This window comes from Passer montanus, unplaced genomic scaffold (assembly GCF_014805655.1).
Source record: "Passer montanus isolate IOZ18808 unplaced genomic scaffold, ASM1480565v1 scaffold91, whole genome shotgun sequence".
Classification (NCBI taxonomy): Eukaryota; Metazoa; Chordata; class Aves; order Passeriformes; family Passeridae; genus Passer; species Passer montanus.
In genome coordinates, this window is record NW_024374479.1 from 399873 (window position 1) to 424537 (window position 24665).

The window sequence follows — 24665 nt, forward strand, 5'->3', positions numbered from 1 at the left end:
CAGTTTGGAGCAGATCTATTCTTGTGCCTGTTCTAGTATTCTTTAGTCTTTTGTACTAATTAGGGGATGATAGTCTGTAAAGGAAGAATATAAAGAGCAAGGTGGATGCAACTTTTCGTGATTTCATAGTATGAATTATTATATCTTATTTTCTCAACAAGAAGGTAGGTAAATTATTTCAATGTTGAGAGAAGCATATAAAGAGTCTATTGGTAAAATTGCTCTCTGTTGTTTTAAATTCAATGTTCTTCAGTATTAAAAATTGAGAACATTTCTCTTTAATATATGAGTTACAACTCATGAAGTTGCTTTTTAGTAATGTTTATTCCTTATATAGAGAGAAATCATACAAACTATGAAGAAATACTGTTAGGGTGCATCTTGCTGGCATCTCATTTCTTCACACCTGCACTCAGGCTTACAGGATCAATTTTCACCTTGTAATACTCTACTGAAGAATAAAACTGCTATAACTTGAAATCTTGCTTTGGTATAAAATCAGCTATCCAGTGCTTTGGGATAGTAGGCAGCTGGTTTAGCATAACTTGAAGCAAAAACAAGAGTCTTACTTACTATTATTATACTTCTGTCAGAAGAGTAGTTGCGTTCAACAGTCTGGCACAGAGTTGGGCATTCCTGGCAAGAATCACCTAGCCATCAGTGGACATTAAGAGATGCTGTCATGAGAATTACTGTATTATCATTAGACACTTGATTTTTTAATAGTATTTGAAGCTATTCTAATGTTTAAACAATCTCTAAAACCCTCAGATTATCTCGCGTTAAAAATTTCTGTAGAGATTTCAGTATAAGCAAATAAGTCAGAATCCAAAAATCTGCCCTGTGCTTCTCCTTAGGATACAGCTAAGAAGTCATATTTAACAAGCTGCTTTAGTCCAGAATTCTGTCAAACAGTTCCTGCACAACCAATAGACAAGATGTGGTCCTATTTTTTTTAAATTAGATTGCTAACCAAAATGTATTTATCACACTTTTGTGTAGGATGTTTGTTCTGTACTTTGCTGTATTCAGAAAAAAATATTTCAGTGGATGAGAGACAATAAGATTTGTTTTTTATTTTCATGATGAAATTACTGTCCTTAAAAATAATTCTTTTCGAGTTTATATTCTTCTTTTGGCTATATTAGAATCTCAGCTTTATTTTTAATCTTCAGGTTTTCATAAATTCACAAAGAGCACAAACTGACTTTGCTAATCCATCTGCTCAGATTTTGCTTACTTAAGATCTGTATTAAATAATTTCTATTTTTTTTTGTTAGTAAGAGTGGTTTCCAAATAAAAGCCTATCTTTTGGAGATGTTCCGAAACTATACCGCTACCTTTCTTGTTGAAAAAGTATAATTCTCTCTCTTCTTTCATCTGAGTCTTACAGATATTTAGCTATAGTTCTGAATTACTTCAGATGAAAGATAAAAAATTCACAGCCAAGTAAGATGAAAAGTAAGGTGCTTGTGAAGTGATAATTGTTATATTAAATGGAGGATGCATGTGACAGGCTGGAATTCCTCTCTGCTGGAATTGTAGAGAGAATAAAAAGAGAAGAGGACACAAGGCATCCATTATGATCACACATTATTGAATCCTATTGGCTGCTAGAAAATTGTACAAATACTAATAATTTATTACTAAGCAATAATTAAAGGCAAATAATCAAATTATAGAATCTTGTTCTTACACATAGTAGTAATCCTATCATATAATTCATATTTCATTTTTAGTATCTGTGGATTTTGCCTGTCACATCATTTGAGTAAATGAAGTATTGCAAAAGTTACATCTAGTCACAATCTAGTTCTACTCTAGTCCCTTATCTTTGAAAACAACCGGTATTCCATTTCTCTCAAGACAGTGAAAGTCCAAAGCTTCTGGTTCAAATTTTTGTCCCGAATAATCCAAAGTCTATATATGCTTGCGTATCAGTCAGTATCATTTCAAAATATACTTTACATATCATTACTATAAAAGTGTTGAAAATACTATGTATTTTTGCTATGACGGAAGAAAAGAGCTATAGAAATGAATGGCTGAAGAGAAATTCGCTTATTTGAATGCATTTTCAAACATTGTATTATATAGGAATAAAAATATGAAGAAAACTTGAATAACAGTTATTAGATACTGAGTTTCAAAGACTGAAAGTAATAAAATTATAGAAAATAAAATTATATTTTTTACAGTACATAGAGAGTTGCAATTACGTGTTTGCATACATATATTAATAGTATTCATCATAAGGTATTTCTGTCTTCTGTTCATATACACATACTTAGTAGTAGTGTCCAAGGGGATTTGCAGTCTTCCTTGTAATTTGGAAGTATTTGGTTTCTTCCAGGACATTTCTGGATAATTCTGATGAACATCTTCCTCAAGATTTTTCAGAAGTCTCTTATCAGCCATTGCACTGGTTATTTTGCATACCGTCATCCTGTTTTTTCTTTATGAAGTGAGTATCAAAAGTTGATTGTTACAAAAGGATTGATTGTTACAAAAGGATCACCACCATCAGTATTAGTCAAATATTGTTACATTTTGAAGAGCATATCTGACACCACATAGTCAGTATTAGTCAAATATTGTTACATTTTGAAGAGCATATCTGAATGTCTAATTAATATTCTGATTTTTAAAAGCCATAAAAGCATTTTTTAATTAATTACAGATTTCTCTGATCTTTGAGAGTCTGAAGAAAAGTTACAGTGAAAGCACTGTATTTTGCTAATCTATTAATTATGTTTGATATTTGAATTATCTGTAAGGTTTTCTGTCTTTAATTAAAGAGTATATAGTTGTTGATAACACAGGAGTTCAGTACAGTTGCTGTTTTAAAGGACTTATAATTAAAGGGGAGATAAAGAATGTATGCCTTTCTTTTTAGGATTGCTGTTTAAAAATAAATATTTGGTACATAAATAACTAATTTAACAATATGCTGCTTGATTGTAGTTGAATTTTTTTGAGATTATTGAATGATTAGAAGCAAAAGCTTAACTTTTCTGTGTCATTGCATTTAAGGACAAGTGACATGGAAGATAGATGCTACCAGCTGTGCTGTTGTTTGCTTTCTAATTTTGAAACTGAAGCACTCCCATACCAGTGTAGATCCTCTCCTAACCCCTTCACCTCCCTCTCCTCCTTTTCAAGGTTATTTCCTGAGAAGTTTTTCACTCTCCATTTTCATGAAAAGCTGCTTTTGTAAGATGTTACTGTGTTTTCCAAGAAAGTATTTTTATCTTTTGGAGGAATATGTTGTGAAATGAGTGGTGACCTATGAATGACCCATGTCGTTTGGATTTACTATCTCTTTCCTTGTACACACGGTATCTTTTACCTTGTATCTATCTTGTATTTATCTATGTAACTATCTTCCCTAAATTTTGCCCCATACTACACAAAACATGCTGATTTCTCTCTATAGGCTAGACTCCTAACTGCGTGTCATCAATCCTGTTGTCTCCTTCCCCAGTGCCTCTGATACCTGCTGAAGCGGAGACAATATATGTTGTGACTGCATCAAAATCATGTGGTTTGCTAACTATATGCTAGATTTGAATAAGTGATGAATTCAGAATGTGTCCTGCTTGAAATAGTAATTTAAGTTCTTATAAAGCGTGAAAGATCATGTGTGTTTATCGAGCTTCAAGGAACTTTGTCAATGACTTTTTAAGTTATGCATGGTTGGAGAGGAGCAGGAAGGAGGGATACAGTAGAGGGAATGACTGCATTAGAAAGGAATCTAGTCATCCATTTCTGGAAAATTTATGCTCCATTAAGTATTCATTGTAAGACAATACATTTTTTTATGTCCTCATGTAAGGCCAGATCTCTAGATTTAAATTACACTGTAAAGTATGAGTTTTGGAAGACAGTTTCACATGTGAGTACCCTATATGTAAGGGTACCCTGTACTGTGTAACAGTATGTAAAGGAAATGCTTGTACCATTTCAGTCTGACATAATTATCTTTTCTGAGGTGAAATTAAGATGCAAATAAATAGCTGAAGAACTATTCCAGAGCTATGTAGTATGCACTTATTTTCTGTGGAAGAAAGGTACTAAAATAACAACTTCTTGGTCAACAAACAGGAAAATGTGAAGTACAAAAGAAAGGACATCTCTGAGAAGATACAGTCAGTGTACCCTTTGTGAGAAAAGTCCATACATAGAGAGAGCCTTGCATACTGTCCTGGTGATAATGAGTGAACTATATTGGAAAAATACTTAATGTTACTTTTTAACAACACACCTTTCAGCTGCTCTGGAAAAAAAAATGAAGTGAAGGATTCTGTATCTAATGAGTAATTCTGAGGTGTTCTAGTTTTTTCATTGGTTTTATAGTCTATGTGAATGAAACATTTTTTCCCTTCAAATACTGCCTTTAGAACATTATAAAGAAACATCATATTTAATTATTGCAGAAAATTGTATTTCAGAGCATCCAAATTATTCATGGGTTGTTTTACAATTTTACGACTTATATCTAATTAAAATATATGTTCACTGTCTGTAACAAAATTGGAAGCACAGGTCATTGTATACCTCTCAACTGTGGCCACCTAATTTTTAACTGATGACTCTAACTTGTCATACATTTAGCTATTAAGTATTTCGTCTTCCCAAGCTTGCTATTTAAAAAAAAAGTTTTGCTAGTTCCTGAAAGTAATTTATTTACTATGTAACCTGATTTTCTACATTATTTTTCATTGCTGTAAATAGCTACAGTCTGTTTAATTTTCTCTATTTGACTCCAACATCAGTGACAAGGTTGCTACCATGAATTAGCATATCTACCTGCCTTATAACATCTTGAACTTAATACATGAGGTTTCACATGTGAGTGTTTCTATTCTATTTTGAATAGAAACCAAAATAATGTAGCTGGTTATCAAACTAAAGAATTACTGATAATTTATATTACAGTTCATTTAATGATAATAATTAACTTAATTATTTATTTAGATATATTTATTTAGTTACTAATGGTGATTACTTCAGTGCTAATTGTGATTCATTCTTTGCCTCATTTGGGGTTTATAATCATAGCATTTGCAAATCAAAGTTGGAGTTTTTTCCCCTCTACTGTACAAAACAGGTCATTTAAATGTGTGATATTTATATGTACTTCACCTTTTGTCTCTTTTTATGAGGCTGGTCTTATTTTCACTAGTACTGAGCTGTGAGGATGAGAGAACATATGCCTCTCCATATGCACGTTACAAAACTTCTCAGTGCATTTATTGGTGCTAGCTTCATGGCTGTAGGGAATGTCTGCTATATTTTATTTTTCCTCTAAGTGAGTCACACCATTGTACATTTCAATTTGCAAGAAGCTTAAAGAGCCAAGAACTGGTGTATATTACAACATGATAACTTCCCATCTGGTCAATGACAGACGGGTTTTTTTCAATTCAGATACTCTAAAAATATAATTTTTTTTTTCTATAGGAATTTAAAGTATTATTCCTCATAAATCTAATTGACCCAACTTTTCTTTTGGTTTGAAGGCAATGACTGACCTTATTAGGTAGGATAGCATGACATGAAAAGAAGAGAAAAAAAAATTAAACTGGCCTGAATAATTTAACTATATTAGTGAAGAGTTGAGTTTACTCTCAGCCATAACATTAATTCTAGTGTGAATATAGAAACCATTTTAATTTTAACTTTAATTACTAATTATGAATAGATTATATATAAATTATATATGTGTTAAATTATATATATAGGACTAATCTTGAACATGCAGAAATTAGGATAATTATTTTAAGAATGCAAAATACTAATGTCTGAATGCAATATATATTTTAAATATGGAAAATTTACTTTGGGTGTAAGTTCTGTCAAGATTTAAATGTATATGTGTGTATATATTTGATAAATATTGCTTGAATCCATTATGTGCTAATATTCAAATATAATTGTAGAGTCAGTCCTACGCTGTCGGCAAAATATATAAAGCACCAGATGGAAATCACAAAAGCTGTACATAAGGTTTCCTGGCACAGACATTGCTTATGAAGTTAAAGGTATTTGCTTTAGTGTTAAAAGAGCAAAGGCTGAGGTTCCTGTGCTAAAATTACTATTACAGTGGAGTTTTGCCATAATAGTAGGATGTAAGGGCCCTGCTGGAAGATGGTGCTATGGTTTTCTTCGGTGACTTCAAGGCTGCCCTTCAAGATAGGTGGCATACTGCTTTTTCTGGTAATGGAATCATAGACATGTGAGGGACTAAAGCTGAGGAGTGTATCAGCTGACATTTTCTTTTCCAGGACTTATAGGTTGTATTGAGTATATTGTATAAATAGCAGCTTTGATTCAACAATGAAATACTTGTGCAGTTATCTGGTTTTTTTAATGTATGTATTCAAGCATAGTTGGGAGGTGGCACGCTTGGCTGAGTCAGAGGTTGTAAAAGCATGCAACTTAATGGAGAGGTACTCCTCTGTTATAACTACTACATAGGCCCATTTTAGTTCTGTCCTAAAAGTTATGTGTAGATGGCATGTAAATTGTTTGAGCAGAGGCATATAAATACTTCTCTAGTCTGATGAGAAAATGTCAGATTGAATACCCCTCCCAGTGAAGAAAGTTTTCACTGATGCTGAAAGTGTTTTTTGCATACTGGCAGGTAATATTTATGCCTGCCCAGCCAATGCATATGAAGTCCTTAAAATCATGCATGTGAAATTCATGTGCATAAAAGTTTATCAGGTGTATAAAGTTTCAATGTTATCAAGTATTGTATAAACATGTAGCCAAAAAAGTACAGTGGCTAAAGGTCACTTGAAATTTAATTTTAAAAGAACCCTCAAATTAATAAAAACTTACACATTAAAGGAAAAAAAATTATCCACAATCCAATTTTGAAAACTTGTTTTTAAAAATGTTTCAAGAAAAAAATACTAACTACAATAGGTGATAAACATTTGGCAGAACAGATTTGTTTGTTTGTTTTTCGTTTAACTGTAATGTGAGTTCAGTGATTGGTGTTGGGTCAGTGGCTGTGTTCAGAGTGAGTCCTGGAATAGTATTTGGAAACCTCAATTTTTTGTAGAACAAGGAAATCACAAACAGAAAATAAACTGCAATCTTTTTAAAGCTAATGAATTTGTACTATGTTTTCTCACTTCTCCCTGCTAGTGAAGCAGTAACTCAACCAGTCTAATGTTTCTTGTGGATTTTTCAGGACACATAAGAATTGCTCAACCTAAAGTAGAATTTTGTGACCCCTTTGAGCATTTTCACTTTCTTTTACTTAAGAGCTTTATACACTTCATCAAGGAGAGACACTTCAGATCTCTTACTCAACAATTACTGCAATAATAAACTAAAAAATTATACCCTTATATTTATTCAACTTCAGGAAAAAAATCCTCCTTTTTGCCTGGTAGAACAGAAGAAATACTGTTCCATGAAAGAGATAAACACAGTTGCTTTGTATCAGATTTAGCTGTGGCAGACTAACAAATGTCAATTTGCTTTTAACTAGTTGAAATTAAGTGCAATTCTTTCTCTGAGCTGCCTTAAAGTAAAGGAGCATGTAAGCATTTTCAGAGTAATCTGGGAGGAGTTGAACACTTCAGGGATTTAGTGTTACATCTGCAATTTAAGGATATTAATTTTATAGATAAATCAACTTTATTATTCTTTCTGTCTTTATCTTATATTTTGAAAGGACTCCAGCAACCAGAGAAATGGCAGCCCAAGGTCTGCTGAAGCTGCTCTTATCCCAGCCATACTGTAATTTGAACTTGCTTTTGGAAACATTGCTACACAATGATTGTCTCTTAGTGAAAATTTTGCTGAGAAGCTCAAGTAAGTATTGATATTGTCAATCCATATGAGATTATCAGTGAGAAACACAAATTTATTTTTAACTTAAATGCTGGAGGAAGGCTGACAACTGTTTTGAGGGTTAAGTACCCATTTACTTACCAGTAGGATACTTCTTGAATGGGTAAAAAGATTAAAAAATCATCACTTTTTAAGAGAGAATTTACATAATACACTTGACCACTGTATTAATAATTTCAAAGCAAACTGCAATTTGATAAAATAGGCTCCTATCATAAATGCAAAAGAGTCAAGATGAATTTGAACTTTACAGAGTTTTGATACCACAACTACTATACACAAGTTTTTAAAAGTATGGATCAGTAGTCTAAAAGAACACTTTCAAAATTACATTTGAACAGTGGAAAGCTTCTTAGATGTTTTGTTGCTATTATTATATCTTGTCACTGTAGGCATTCTAGAATTACATATATATGCTTCTGCTTCATCATTCATGCTGTTTTGAAAGTAGGATAAATAAAAGAATATTTCTACACATTTTTATTTGCGTTCTGATGGTATTGGGTTTGAAGTAACAAACTTTATCACATCTTTCCATTAGTAGTTTGCAGATCATATTGTTGAATGCTAATGATACAATCACCTGTTTGACTTAATTTTGCAGCAATATGAGAGTCTTAGTTTCTTTATTTTTTTTGGCCCACAAATTATTCCTATTTATCAAAAAACTGGTCCACATAATATTTTTTATATTTATATTTATATTTATATTTATATTTATATTTATATTTATATTTATTTATTTCACTATCTATCTGTACATAACATTATTTAGTTCTGTCGTTTTGAAATGGTCTAATATTTGCCAGGAGTACAACATCTTCCATTGCTGTCACGCATCTTATTGAGAGCTGCAGTGCATACAGTTGCCTACTCAGACACATGTCATCTTTTACAAAGGCTGACAAATGTTTGATCAGGGTCATAGTCTTAACCTAGTGTTAACCAGTATTGAGTTTTACTATCTGTTTAAATTATTACAGGTAATAAGTGACAGAATGTATTAGTCTATTGACTGACCAACCTCATAAGCTTTAGGGAAATCCATGTGACTTTGAATTACAAAATGTGTTATTTATACAGGTTTTATTCATGTAACTTCAATATTGGAATGAATAAACTTCCAGTTTAGATAAAGTCAATATATGTGATGATCCATATAATCTAAATTAATTTCAATGGGGTTAATTGTCTAATGACAAAAAATATGTATTATTTATTCCTTCTCCTATACAGCTAAGTATACCATAGTTTTTGAGCAATTTGCCCTAGTGGTTTCATTTTTTACTTTCAGTCTTTCCTTTTCCTTTTAAAAACAGGACAGAAGGCAAAAAATCTTAGGTATTGATGAATTTTCCTATATTGATTTAACACTTTGGGATGCTCAAAATAGACATCATTCAAACACATTCAATTTCATTGTAGTCCCATTGTTCTCATGGTTGTACCATGGGGAGGTTCAGAAGGAATGTATATTCCCCACCATACTAGGGAATACTCTTGGGAATGCCAAAATTTTTTCAGTAGAAAGAGTATTTGTAGAGAAGCTATGTGTGCATGATTTATGTTGCTAAATATTATAAGGAGGATAACATATTTGTAGAAGGTATTAAAACTCCATGTATATAATTACATACTATCTGACCAGGAAAATGAAAAAAGTGCACTTTTGTCATTTTTGTGCATTATGATATATGAAATGTACATGAAAATTAAAATATAGAAATATTAAGTTATTGCATCAAAAATACTAAAGGTAATAAATCAGGTAACCCAGAATGAAACCATTTATTCGTCCTCAGTGCACATAGCTACTGCATACAGGCAGTTTTGAAAAAATGGTTGAAATATTTGATTTGCATATTTGACCTCTGTAACAAGCTGTAAGTCTAAATAACCTTAGGTGTGACACTGCCATATAATCTTAGTTTTTTTCTATAGGTCCAACATGCAGCAACTTTTTGTTCAAGACATGTTCTTGAGTGAGTAAAGGGTCTAAGGTCTCTGCTGTGGCTTTGCAGAGACCTTAGAGAGAAATAGTGAAGGTAGCTGGTACCATGTTAATTTTCTGACAAAATAAACTATTTTGCAATTTACTTGGCAGATTTTTTTAAACCAGTATTGCCTTATCATTCATGGATGTGAAATAGAAATGGGTTATTTTGATAAGCAAAAAAATAATAGAGGAAAAAAGGAAGTGGTGTCTGTATAAAATAAGCAGCTGAATCCAACAGACGCTGACATGAAAATCTGAAGGATGTAAGTGAATTCTGAGCTTTTCTGCTAGGTTTGCTCTAAATAGGTATAATTCCAGTGGAACAGTCTGGTGACTTCTATTTCGATAATCATTATTTCCAGGAATCATAAGTTTTTCTTTAGACAATAAAGCAAACAGCTATAGCTTTATTGAATTGCACTGGCCCAACACAGGATTAATATGTGTCAGAGGGGACCCCATCACACAGTAGACCTGGCCACTTATGAATAGCAGATAAGACAGTGGTCACTAAGAAATTGTAACTGAGAAATTGTTAACAAGGCACATTCTAGACCTTCACTTGGTCTTTGGGTCTCATATATTTGTTTAGGAAGAGATAGTAGTATCAAGTTGATGATGAACAACAGCAAATGCAATATATTGCTTCTTAATCTTCAAAATAATCTTATTCATTACCATAAAAACTTGAGACTCTAGTTGTTACAGAAATTTAATTTGTCTTTCTACACAGTCTTAAAGTGAATATTGGCTTGTGGAGATAAACTGCATTCACAGCAGGTCCAGGCTGTTGGCATTTTCACCTGATGTCTTTGGCTTTTACAATACACATTTGAAAAACTACTAGAAGATAGTATTGTTTAGTCTGTACATCTCAACCCAGATGATATTCTGGCCCTCACTAAAATTCTGAAATAAGAATTGATAGTAACATTTACAAATATTCTGAAATAAGTTGAAGGCTGCACATCTGAAATTGGACCCAAACAAATGTGATCTGCTTCAAAAAGAGATCAGTTACCTTGCACATGTAAGAAGGTTGGGGGAGAAAAGATATCCACCAAGAAAATAGAATTGTATGGCACCATTAGACAACTTTCCAGACACTAATAGATATGAAGAGTTTTCCAAGACTGTTCTTTTATTCCTCTTTTTCTGGAAAGAGAACTTGGAAATGTTTTACAGAACTGAAAGATTTTTTTTTTTCCCAATTGCAGTTTTTGCCTTCTTTGAAATAGTTCTCTAACTGTCACGATGTACAATATGTCATTTTAAGGTAAATTTTAAGTTCTAATTAATTTTTATTCAAATTTAATAAATTACACTTTAGACACATAAAAGTAAATAGCACTGGTTTTTTGTGTACCCTAAAAGTACAGTGAAAATTGGTAACTTCACCAATTGACCTTATTGACTGAACTACTAGTGGCAGTAATGAGTTATAACAGGAGAAAATGTACGTGCTTTACATGAATTACCAACTCCATCCAAAGTCTGGCATTGTTTAAATCTTTAACAATTTGACACTTTTATTTCAAGTTCTTGAGGGTCATTCTTTCTTCTTAAACTTTCATTATACTTTCTTGTACTTCATTGTTCTTTCTTCTAATGACTCCTTGGATTTAATAATCCTGTCATGGTCTATCACATAAGTGAAAAAACTGGCAACTGTTCTAGTCCCATGGCTCAACCATTTTGGGAAATGTGGTCTTGCAGGTTTTGGTCACAAAACTTGGATGTTGATCTGCAACCCTGCTGTTATGAGTTGAACAGAAGTAAATCTCATAGAGTAATTTATATCTTTGTGCAGAACTAGATCTCTCCTCCTGGTATTTGTGGATAATCCAATATAAGGCTTGTGGGTGTCTCTGAAAGTTTTCTTAGCCTTTTCATGATAGCAGTCTGTGTCCTGGTAGCCTGATGGTTAGACAATTACTTTAAAAGAGGCACCTCCTCAAAAGGTCCATCTGACCACTAAGCTTATTGGATTCTGTACCTGCATAACCAGCGAAGGATGTATTGAAGTGATATACTTGTAGCTGGAAGATAAGTAAAAAAGGGACCTCAATACAGATATCCCATTCCATTTGGTGATTTTCCAGTGATAAGCTAGAGAAAACATGGAGTTTCTGAAAACCTAGATAGGATTTGATATTTGGACTGTAGTGGACCCCTGCTGTGAATACCTTACCTTTTCTTGACAGAGTGTGAAGATAATGTCTGATATGTATGTGATAGACTTGGTGTCTGAGGTATGTGGTCATATGTTAGCTTTTCAAAGACTTAGTAATTTCTGATAGGAACGTCTTGCTACAGTAGTGCTCTAGACTGAATAAGTTTTAAGAAGGTAAGCTGTTTAGTATCTACCCCAATACATGGAGGAACACAAAGGAGCTAATGTAGCCATAGGACTACATTTAGTATTGCCTTACCAAATTTTAGCTGTCAGAATGTCATACTCTCTGCATACTATCCCATACAATCAGAACTGGAGGTATTCTGACAATAATGGGTTTGTTCTATTGGCCATAGATAAGATAGATTCTACAGAAGTCGCTATCTCAGAAATTCATTAATGGAAGCTTCTTCTCAGGTAGTTGAAAGTAAATTGTTTAGGGAGAAAAAACTCCAAATGGAGTTGAATGAAATTAAAATGCTGTGGCATTTATGACATATATTTCCCTACAGAAATAGTTTGCTGATACATTAACAATTTATGGACAGATGATATAAGTGTTGTTAAAGCTTTTTTGCCATGTTGAGCTTTATAGTTGTCATAAATTTAGGATTTATTTGATTCACGGTAGCAGCTAATACAGGGCTTATTATTATTTGGAATGTGTTAAACTGAAATGGGTAGGTTTAAGATCTGGGTTTTATACAGGATAGGAGTAATATGACCCTGAGATTAGTTTAGTCGGTTAGAACATGGTGCTGTTAGCAACAAGGTTGTGGTTTGATCTCCATATGGGCCATTTACTTAAGAGTTGGACTTAATGAGCTTTGTGTGTCCTTCCAACTCAGAGTATTCTGTGACTCTTCCATGAATCTATAATGTAAAATTTCTCTTTGGAATTTAAAACTAAAATAATACACTTTCTGCCAAAATGAAGCCATGTTCAAAGTTACAATAGATTTTAGCTGTCATTGGAGAGGAGCAACTCTGAAAGAAAAGTAAAATGCACTACCAGGTCACATACAGTAAAGGGATAGAAAAGTTAGTGACAGAAACACCACTGAAGATGTAGTGTACCGCAGACTGCCTGCTGAAGTATTTGATTCTATAAACAAATAAAGCATATCCTTTTTGCATTCTTTATATCCTTATCATTACAGTGGTTTAAAGACATCTTTAAATTCAATAAAGAAAGCAAAAGTTTCATTCTCCTTGCAAATTAAAGACCAGTATCAGAAATAATTTGGTCCATCTTCAATTCCTCTTCGTAAATGAAACAGCATGTATGAATTTGAGTTTTGACTACCTCTTTTGGTCAAAAAAGACAGCATAACTATTTGTATCTTGGCAGTAGTGTATGGATTGACTGGGGAGTGTGAGGTCTAGAGTCAGGATTTTCTGAATTCAGCAAGACTCATTTTATGGCTAGACTAGTCAGATAAGTGCTGGATGAGTGATAATGTTGGCTAATTACTGGGTGGTATTTCTACCGGTAAGAAAGAAATATGGGTAAATTGCACTTGTAAGTTCTGCCTTTCTGAAGTCATGCTTTTCAAATACATGGTAGTATCCCAAGAGATTTAGTGCATTATTTTGTCATAGGAAGAATGATTCATTGTGAGTGGTTAGGGAATAGCTGTTATTCAATAGATACATCATTTTCTTATAGAGATATTTATTAAAAAGAATAGTATTCTAATATGTTTTGGTATCTGTAGTGCATATAGAACATCATGGTATATGGAAATAACAAACAGCTGATTTTTTTATTTTATCAGGTATCTAGATAAATATATAGTCACATTTTTGAATGCTAAGTCTTGCTAAAATAATATGGAAGCATCTCCTTTGAGCTACCTAAGAGAGCTTTAGGTTCCCTTCACAAATTAGCTTTTGCTATACAAATGCAGTCAGTGAAAAAAATAGAAGTGTATAGAGGGAAGCATCACAGGACAATAAGTACAATACCTATAATATAAATTCTCTTCTATGTAATAATTAACAAGAAGGCTGCATTGGAGTTCAAACTATCTATGCCCATTTAGCAATCAGAAACTGATTTTAGCCTGAGCTTTCAGGTTGTTCTTACAACTAGGATAACATTTACTTTAGGGTAAAACAAAAAAAAGCTGATGAATAATTACATGCCTTGTTATATTTAGTCACAGAATGATTTAGTAGGGGATTTGCGCTGATCTTTGCTTAAAAGCACAAGAGTTGCATTATACAGTAGTTATAACAAGATGTATTATAGCCCTTTCTACAAAATTCTTTTATGTTCCTTTCTCTTTATCTAAATCATTTGGTAGCACTAATTGATTTGAAATGTTATTAGTAGGTTGTGACTTAAACTTTCCATGCAGCATGGTCTTAAACCAAATTTAGGCTTAATTTCAAGTCATGTGCACCTTTAAACAAACCAGTTCCCCATCATGTACTTCAAAGGCAGTTTACATAGTACTTGAAATCTTAGCAAAAGTCCCCCTAGAATTTGGTTAAATTAATTTCAAAAATAAATACTTACAGTAATAGAAACAAAGTTCACTTCAGATTTTTCATTTCACCATTGAACTGCTTTTTTCTGCTTTGATGGTTAGTTCTATGTCATATGTATCCCTGGTTGAGTGAGTAAGTAGAATCCATTTGGTTCTTCACTTAGAAGTATCTGGAATTGAAAGCAGCTCAGCTCACAGGAAGAAGAAAGCTGATTAAAAACCTGTCTTATTGCAAATCTATCTGCTGCCTTGGGGAAAAAACCCACATATTGTTGGTTATTAAATCAGTGATCGTGTTTTTCAGCTTTCTACATCCTCTGGTTCTGCTAAGATTGCATGCTACCTAGATGAAATGATTTAAAGTAGTGCATGAATTAGGTTGTAGGAATTCAGAAGAGAGTAAAATGAGATTTTTTTTTAGTTCTCAAGTAATTCAAAGATATGTTGAAAGCAATGATTTTCCATTATGGTACATTTTGAAGACTCCCCATCTTTCTCCTCCATAGGTTGCTAAAGGTAAAGACAACCAAACTGGTAGAAAGCAATGACATTTTATAGTATAATTTTATCTAAATATTTTTTATAGAAATCACTGTTTTTACTAACTAAAAATTTAAATTAAGAGTATTTAACAGGTTATGGCTCTGGTTCTCTTATGGTTGGAAGCATATTTCACAAACAGGTGGGAAGCTCAGTTCTTCAACATTAGCACAAATCAAAGTCATTGAATTGTATTAATTCCTGGAGTTTTAAACACATCCTTATGTGTTATATGTGGGAGATTGTATTTTACTGATTGTCAGAAATATTTGTAAATATTTGTAAAGAAGTTATGGCTTAACCCTATGATAATCACTACTTGTCTTTAAATTCTGTATTTTAGCAGAGCTGAGATTTTGTTTTGTAGAACTGTTTTATTCTGAGTTTCAGCTAACACTGAAAAACAAAGCCAGCACACTTTGGGGAATATGGAGCTGCTACTTTTCTTAGTTTTTATATCTACATAGGATTTTATTGTTTCATATGACTATTATATAAGGAAGAGTTAAGCAGTAATAGGTTTTTGACTATGATTCTGCAGTTTAGATCTTAATCTAATGATTAATCTTCAGTAAGTAATAGAATTCCAATTAGAATCAATTTCAACTTAATTTTGAATTAAATAAATATATTCCATAGTTTGAAAACATGCTTAAGTCTCTTTTATTATTGGCTACACATAATTCGGGAAGACAGTAAGTGTTATTGTTTGAAATATTAGTCAGATGGAATTTGCAGTTAATTTTGAATATTATCTATTACTGAGACCTTAAATTACTTGGAAATTATTGGAACCATGTTTTTGTTTTATTTTGAAGGTAATCAAGCATTAAATTGTGAAGAACAAAGTTCTCTCTTGGAACAGGAAAATAACAAGGAACCTTCTCTGATTGAAACAATCTTCACAGTATTGTCTTACTGCAGTTTATCACCCAAATCTCTTGGCATTGCTTTTGAGTCCTACATGGAAAAAGAGCTGCTGTGGAACTGCTTATACAATATGACAGGTTTTTATTCATTTATTAATTTATTAATAAGCATTTCAAATCTGATGTTAAATGTTATTCATTTTCAGACATAATAAATCAGGTGAAAGTATATTAGCTTACTTCAACATTATGGTGTTATTGAAGGGTTTTTGGAGTTTGCAGTGAGGCCATGGTAGGAGTGGTTAAAATTTTGAAGAATGGAGAGATTCCAGAGCAGTGTTGTAGATCAGGAGTCTGATTAAGTATTTGTCTTACAGCAGACTGGCTGCAGAATGTTTTTGTAGGTCTCTACCAGTAGAGGTTCTTCATCTCTATGCATTAAACAGCTCCAGGCCTTTGCCACGATTTAAAAGTAAGGAAACATCAAAGAAGAGTGGAAAGAGAGAAGGAAGGGCTTCTTCTCCTATTGAGGGAGAAATAATCTGATGAATATTTAGTCTCTATTGTCAACAGGCATTTAGCCCCTTAATTTTCTGTTGAGGGGGAGAGCTGGCCTCACAATTAGAAAACTAATTCCATCCTCAAGGAAAAACAGTATTCATCCAGAAAAGAGAGGTGACGTTAGAAGGGTGATTTTGCAAATTATTGATTAAAAGCAGAAGGGCTCAAAAGAAGAGGAAAAAAATGGGAGAATGAAGGAGGGGAAATAGAATTATGAGCATCACAAAATAGAAAACAATGATAAAAGTGCTCAGATACTTCTCAGAGAAAAATAGGATTACAAGAAGTAGAAATTTAACATAAGAGGAAGAAAAACAGAGAAGTGGTGCATGGAAGATCCCAGAAAGACCATGATTAGATCAGCAAAAAGTAGAGGGAAGCAAAAGTATGAGCAAAGTATCTAAAGATATAACATGTCAAAACATCTCTGAAATGCTCTGCAATACTCTGTCTGACAATTGCAGCTCCATGACTATGAAGAAACTGCAGTTTGCTGTGGTATTACGAATGTGGAGAAGATTGATACTTCTTGTAATGTCAATAACTGTATTTAGGATGATGTGTTTTGAACATGCAATTTCTGATGACATGCTGTGTTTCAGTTGATAACTATTATTTGTATGTATTTTTGTTTCCAAAATACCTTTCTTTTCCTTTACTGTGTGTGGTATAGCAGTTTGCATGTCTAATAAATGCAACTTCATTAATGATTTCAAGACAAGAAAGTAGGAAAAAAGGTGTATCTGTTTGCCTCACTGATACCTAACATGTACTTAAATGTTTCCCATATAAAAAGGAAGACATCAATAATCTTAAATAGAAGTTTTATAAATATATCAGTGGAGAAATGAGAATGAAGGAAATAAATTGATTTTTTTGTCAGCACTGTATTAAGATGGTACCAACATACCATATGTTTTGCATTATACTCTTTCTTAATTTGTAACAGACAAATAGGTCTAATTTATTATGATATAATACCATTACATCATAATTATATATTTTATATCATTAACATGATATAATGATAAAAATGATAATGATATTTTATATAATTAAAATTATATCTTTTTTTTCCATAAGAATTCTGAAAACACTTTATGAAACAGATTCACACAACACTTACTGAATAGTTAATAGTTCTTCCTTCTGAAGTTTCCAGTTGTGGTGAGTCGGAGCCAGAAGTTATCAGATGCTTGAAGTTGACTTTGATTAATTCGGTGAAGGGTATAGTGAAACAAATAATTTCTTTGATGCATTCATGGGAAGCAACAGAAAACTATGGAACATACCAGCACAAGCAAATAGTTCCTGAAGGTTTACTGAAAACTCTTCCAAAGGAATGGAATTACACTCCTCGGGAAATGAAGAGAAAAGAATCTGGGAAATGTAAGTGAAATTTATGCATAATATTTATATATGTATAATACATCCTTTAAGCTTCTCATAAGAAATTTTAAGTCCTTTACTGCAAAACTGGGCAGTTAAATTATGTGAATATTGTAGCTTTGCAATGAACAAACAATTTCCAAACCTCCTGTGGTGGTTGGGGTGTTTTCAATACTTTCCATTAAACTTTAGTTATTCTTTCCTGAGGCTTACACCCATACATGTACAAACAAGGTTTTGAAAATAATCAGCATTTTAGTATTGGTGATAATAGTAGTGGAGATGTTTCCAGCATCTGGCAGTAGTCAAATGGGATTCAAAACAAAGTGAAGAATAATGCCTATACTTTGGCCTCAATGGCTGTAAACAGCTTTCCTTTCTGTTATCAACTTTTCATTCGGGACTGTCATTCACCCCAACTTTACAACACAGCAATTTATGCTTGAACAAAACAAGCACTGAAACTGTTGTGGAATATGCTGCTGCTTGGTTGTTGAAACAGTTAGTAAAGGAAGAAAGAAATCATACAGAACAGGAGGTGTTCTGAAGGCGATTAGATGTAAAGGTGATTTCTGGTATGTATTTTCATAGCCCACAGTGCCTAAAGCATCTGTCATTTCAGGTTGTGGTTCAGAAGGCTAATTTATGGAAATGTTTCATGATAAATTTTTGCCACCAAAATACTACCTGATTATTTTCAGTACTGTAGTATATTTGGCACAGTTTTGAGTATGTAGATTGTGGCCAAGCCAGGGCATCAATCCATTATTTTTTTTCATACATCTTCACTGCACTCTCATTTTAATCTAGAACTTTTGTATGGCTATTTTAGGCTAATTGCTATATGTGAACTGATATGCAAACTGAGAGGTAAGAGTCTAGGTTCAAGAAAATTTAAATTTGGATGTGTGATATCTAGAACAGATGCGATTTCTTTTTTTTAATAATTTAATGATTTTAGAATGCAGGTGCAATTACACAGGGTTTTCTTGTTTGGAGATTGTTGCTTTTTTAAATCTTGACACCTTTTGCTATATTTTTCATTTTATATATGTTTTGGGTTTTGAGCAGCACAATTTCTCTGTAGTTACTTTTATAGCTAATTTTATTATCTAGGGTCTTTAAAATGCAGTGCTGTTTATTGTAAATGCTTATATGAAAGATGATAAACTGAAGTTTTGTCATTTTGAACATAGAAAGGAATTAATAAAAAACTAGAGATTATAAATGTGTGTAATATTGTGATACACTTAGTGTAATGCTTCAGCTGTGAAGTTGAAAAAATACTACAATTTTGAAGACAACTGTTTACCATTCAGAATACCTGAGTACAGTCCTTCTCATTAATCCTGTAATGACTGTGCACAGCAGGACTAATTGTTAAGAGTCACAGTCTAAATTTTAAATTTTCTGCTTTTAATTAATGTAATTATTTGAGTTTTGTGGGTTTTATGTGCACATAGCATAATACAAGTGAAACTACAGTGTTGAGTACTTAAGCTTTTTACCCATTTTCAGAACAAAAGAAAGTTAAAAATTAACATACAACATTCAGAAGCAGTTAGAGCTGAACTGTTAATGTTAATCACATAATCTTTTCTTTATATTTTTAAGGCTTCACAAGGCTTGCAGCTCAAGCAGTATCTATTGTAATCAGCAAGTTACCTACAGTGATTGCATGTTTGCCTCCCCCAGTTAAATACTTCTTTTTTCTGGCTGAGAGAAAAATGTCAAGAAACTTTGCTGAATTGAAGAAAGCTGGTCTGCTTGTCTGGAACTTGATTGTAATTATATGTCGAATATTTGAGGATGGAAATACTGCAGAATTTTTAACAGGTGCAACACTTGACAGATGGAGCAAAGAAAAACTCAGTTTAGTTCGTGTGTGCTTAGAAAGTATTATGGGGAAACAGAAAAGTGGTCCTAAGCAAGTGACCCAGAAGATTATACAAAGCATTGAGCAGCAAAGACCAAACTGGATTGAAAGCCAGTTGCTGAAGGCAAGAAAATTGAGCATAGATTGGTAAGAATATAGTATTTTTCAAATGCTATTATTTGCTCTTTATTTTACTGGATTATTGGCATGTTTATGTCTACTGCTCAATTTTAAGGAAAAGAGATGAGCAGTGATCTTATATGAAAGAGATTAGTCCTTAATATTGATATACCATGGGTTTGTAATTTAAGTTCATTTCTGAAACAATAAAACATGTTTTTTTATCAGAATGGTATGTTCATAGTATTAAAAGATTTCATGTTATCTTGATGAACCAAAAATATGGACAAGTCTATTGTTATATCTTTCAAAATATGAACAGATACTAAATATATTTATAATTTAATTTTACTATGGTGATTAAATTAAGAGGAGCTGTGAGAAGCTTTCAGTGTTCATCTGTGAATAAAAATTAAGCGTACTTTATTCTAAAACATATCAAACCCTGAGGCAAATAGGGTGTATCAAAACAGGACAAGAATAATATCCTGCTGTGCCTTTCTGAGAAAATACCAATTTTTTCCTTCAGATTTGACATTAAGATCTTTACAGTGATTTTTCACGGAGTTGTGTACATGTCAGTGTGTACATGCCAGTCTGTTTTAATGTTGCAGTCATGTATCATTCTGTAAAAATGTACTATTCATCAACTTTGCAATATTAGATTGATTGGAATAACATGACTTACTGAATTACATGGTTGCTGCTGAAAGTAAGATTGCCAGTTTTTAAAATTAGTATTCTTGAAGGTTGCAGTTGTTGTCATGTCAGTATTTGTCCCTATAGACAAAGGATACACTGATTGTAGGTTGGAATCAGTCATACCACTGAACTTTCTTCATGCAGTGCTTTAAGGGACAGTGTCCTGTTTCTATGAGTAGTCAGTTAATAAATGTGGTAAGCAGTAATAGTGTCACACAAACAATCATTGACGCTGACCTTTGCAATCTTTGCATTTCCATTTAATTCTAATTTACGTGATCTAATCCAGTGAATAAAAGATTGTAACCAGATGCCAGTGAGTGATGTACTTGTAGAATAAAAAAGCATAATGATAATTTGTAAATTGATGCTTAACACAATGGTCCCATAATACAATTTCTAATGTCGCTGAGAGAATAGGTACTTCTTAAAAATACAAATACAGGAAGATGATATTGTGGATAACCTCTAAAAACTAAAACTTGAGTTAATTTGCACATCTTCAGAAGCTGAGAATTTTAAGTTAATATACTACTGTATTTTCTTTTGTATAATACCACAAAAATGCTGTGTTACATTTATATATCAGATTGTGGAAAGTAAACATGGGAAAATGTTTCTGTATGTCTGCAGTGTCAAGCAAAGAAAGAACTAGCTTGTGACTAGGCCTGGTAATTTTAAACTTAGGAGAATGAAGAATACATTGCCTGTTCTCCAAGTGAGCAGTTATTTGATGCAATTATGAAGTTGACTCCCCTGACTTCAGTTGCATTTCTGCGGTAGAAATCTAATAGGAATATTGTTTTTCCACTTTTCATTCAAATGTTATGAGTCAATATCTGCAGGAAAAAAAGATCCAGTTTATAAGTACCTGAGATATGAAATCTAGATATTAATGTTATTATAAATGCAAAGTACAAAACTAATATATTAGAGCTGAAATTCAAATGTTCAGTTAAAGTAATTAGTGGCCACATAATTACTAAACTAAAAACAATCTTTCAAGAGGAGATTTATCATTTTCATGAATGAAATGACTACGTTCTAATTGTATGCTATGTACTGTATTGGTGCCATGTAACTATTCAGTAATCAAATTATTTTCTGATTTAGCTGGATGCATGTGCATATATGTATACATATTTATAAATGCTTATAGAATTTTAATAGATACATAGGAAAGATAAAAAACCTATAAATTTCAAAAATTTGTTTGGGACTCACCTACACAGCCATAAAAACATTTTTGAAGTGTGGTGGGTTTTTGTAAGTAAAATTCTTGCTTGATTTTGTGTTATGTTACTATTATCAGGATTGCTATTTACATAAAAAGTTTAAATAGCATGTATTAACTTAATTTTAAAGAATCTTTCAAAAATTATAGCCTTCATTGAAAGGTTCAGAAAACCACAAAGGTTCTTTGCCTGTCTTCTGTACTTCCTGTAAGTATTACTATTCATTGAAGTAACCTTCACTTTATGGTAGCACCAGAGCTGTAAACAGTCAAGTTAGATTGTAAAAAACACACATCCTGGGAAGAAAAGAAGCGTCTGTCTTTGCAAAGTAATTTGTCGAATTGAAGATTATTGTTTTTCATCATGGTGACCCTGACCTTGCTGGCTGGGTGCATATACAGATTAAGATGAATGCAGTTATTCCTTGGCTGAGGCCTGCCTCTCTCAGGGCACATTGTTGCTAATGACATGATTGATAGGCAGTCCCAAATCCAGAAAGGAAGTCATTAATCATAGTGCTGCCTGAATCCAATCATCTGCTTCACCTGCGCAGTAAAGAATACAATTTAGGTGCTGGCACTGATACATTCCTTTGTCCGAGGTCCTTAGCTTTTTCAATGTTGGTTGCTAAGAATTTTGACAAGAAATTCAGGTTGTATCTGTATGTGGCATCAAATATCAGCCTTAAGTGTGCTTTAATTTAAAGATCAATTTCTTTGAAGCGTTTCTGTAAAGTACACCATAATAACATAGTATCACTTACTTACATTCAGTAAAGAACAAAATTATAGTTTATATTTTGAAACTATTTGCTCTGTAGGACATTCTGAAACTGCATGTGGAAGCAATATCAGCTTTAATGTCCAGCAGCTGTGCAGTATTTCAGAGAGCCTGTAGGTCAAACAGCAACTTTCAGAAGGAGTGACTTTGTAACCATGGCACACTTTCAACAGTAAACTGCAAGCAGAGTGGTTTTGTTTTCAGGTTTTTGGCATTTTTTTAGTTTAGTTTTGTTTATTGTTTTACTTCTAAACAAATACAATACTGATTTTTAATTAACTGATAATGCTTCCTTAGTTTATATTAAATTAATCCAACAGTGTCTGTAGAAAGGACAATATAATATTGTTAATCTTTTGAGTTCTTGACACATACATGTCAAATACCTGTGCTGCAGCTCTAGTATTTGAGTAAAATTTTGGTACTTCTCCTTTCTTAGACTTCTTGGTAGCAGTACTAAGATATTAACTTGTGGTTTTATACAGAGAGTCTGACAATGATCAGAAATTTGAATGCACAATTGTGGAGGTGTTTTGGGAATGTCACCTTCATATTTTCATTGGTAGAAGTTTCACACAAATACAAAAAAAGCCCCAAGGAACGGTATAGGGCAAAAGATGCAACAAGTGGCAAATAGGTACCTTTTAAATGGTTAACAAGATACCAGTGGAAAGAAAACTACTTCAGTTTAAAACTTCTAACCTATACTTAGAGTAATGGCTCCCTTTCTGACATCTTAATTAGATTTTAATATGTGCTGTGACAGGCAAAGAAAAATGCACAAGAGATCGAATGTAAATGCCATTTCTAGTACCAAAGATACTTCTCTAGGGAAAATGAAAATATTTGCTACTTCTGTATCCTTAAAGAGTGTTTTATGTGTTAATCTTTCTTATTAAGGTGATTAAAATTAGTATAATACTGTTGTTTAATACATATTATGTGAGAGATATATGTAAAACAACATATGTCTAAGTCAAGTACTTCCAGGTTTTTTTGCACATGTAGTTCTGGCTGAGTTCATGTTAATATTTTGCTCTTTGTAAATTTAACTTAGGACTGTATCTTTTCTGTCTTCTAGTGCCTCAGTTACAGTTAGAAGTGGAACATTAGCGGAAGGAGGTATTGCACTTGGATTCTCTGAGCATAATATAAACATGATGGTCCTGGATATCTGCCACAAACCAGGTGGTAGTGAGTACCTGAGGCAAATTTATCACATCATCCGGCTCAATGAGGTAGGGAAACGGCCTTTCCACAGACCAATTAGGTGTGTACTGGCCTGAGGCAACATCTGCTGGCAGCTAAGGGTTAGTCAAGGAGGTGATAATAGTTCTTAAAGTCACTATAGATCCTATATTGTATTCTAATATAATCCCTTCAGTTTAGGCTTTTGTGCATTTCTACAGAAAAGATTATTTTACTGTCGATTTTATTTAGGTACTTAGACAGTAGGATGGCTCATAAACTTTCTTCAGTTTCATGTTGTAGACCAAAGATTCATTTAAGGAGTCTGAGCACAGTAAAAAAAATAAATTAAAAAATCACCGGAGGCTGTTGAAGAATTTACTGTTACAAAGGTAAAATCACACCTGGTTAACTATCTTAATTTAAACAAAAAAGCAACCCCTATGGCTGTACTGAGGAAGTAAATGAAATCTTACTCAAATTAGACAATTCTGTTCAGCTACAGTGCTTTTAAAATTACAAGTTACAAATTCAGATTTATTTGCTGCATATGGAATTTTGGTAATGTAAAGGAATAATCGCATTGTTTCTAAGGCTGTCCTAAATTGCCCCAAGTTACCAAAAGCATTCTGATTTTATTCACTGAAATAAACATAGGTTTGTTTAAATTGTACAGTAACACAACTTAATTTAGAAAGTTCTGGTTTTAGTTTTAATTACTAAATTCCTTGAATGCATAAGCAGGTGTTTTACGACCCTTGCAAGTGTACAGATGTGTTTATAACAAAATACAAAATAATGCAAATATAGGCAGAGGCCAGGATTTTTCCTCTGAAAAACTTGATATTAGAAAACCCTGACTTGGA

At 32.7% G+C, this 24665-nt stretch overlaps 1 protein-coding gene across 1 annotated transcript in view; it reads left to right on the forward strand.

Moving 5' to 3' along the window:
• KIAA0825 (KIAA0825 ortholog) overlaps window positions 1-24665 on the forward strand; it is a 231488-nt gene that overhangs the window by 94318 nt on the left and 112505 nt on the right. The window contains 6 exon segments of the mRNA XM_039695659.1: window positions 2354-2464; window positions 7694-7833; window positions 15898-16086; window positions 17665-17898; window positions 19513-19921; window positions 23693-23849. Of these exon segments, the coding sequence (XP_039551593.1) occupies window positions 2354-2464; window positions 7694-7833; window positions 15898-16086; window positions 17665-17898; window positions 19513-19921; window positions 23693-23849 (1240 nt within the window).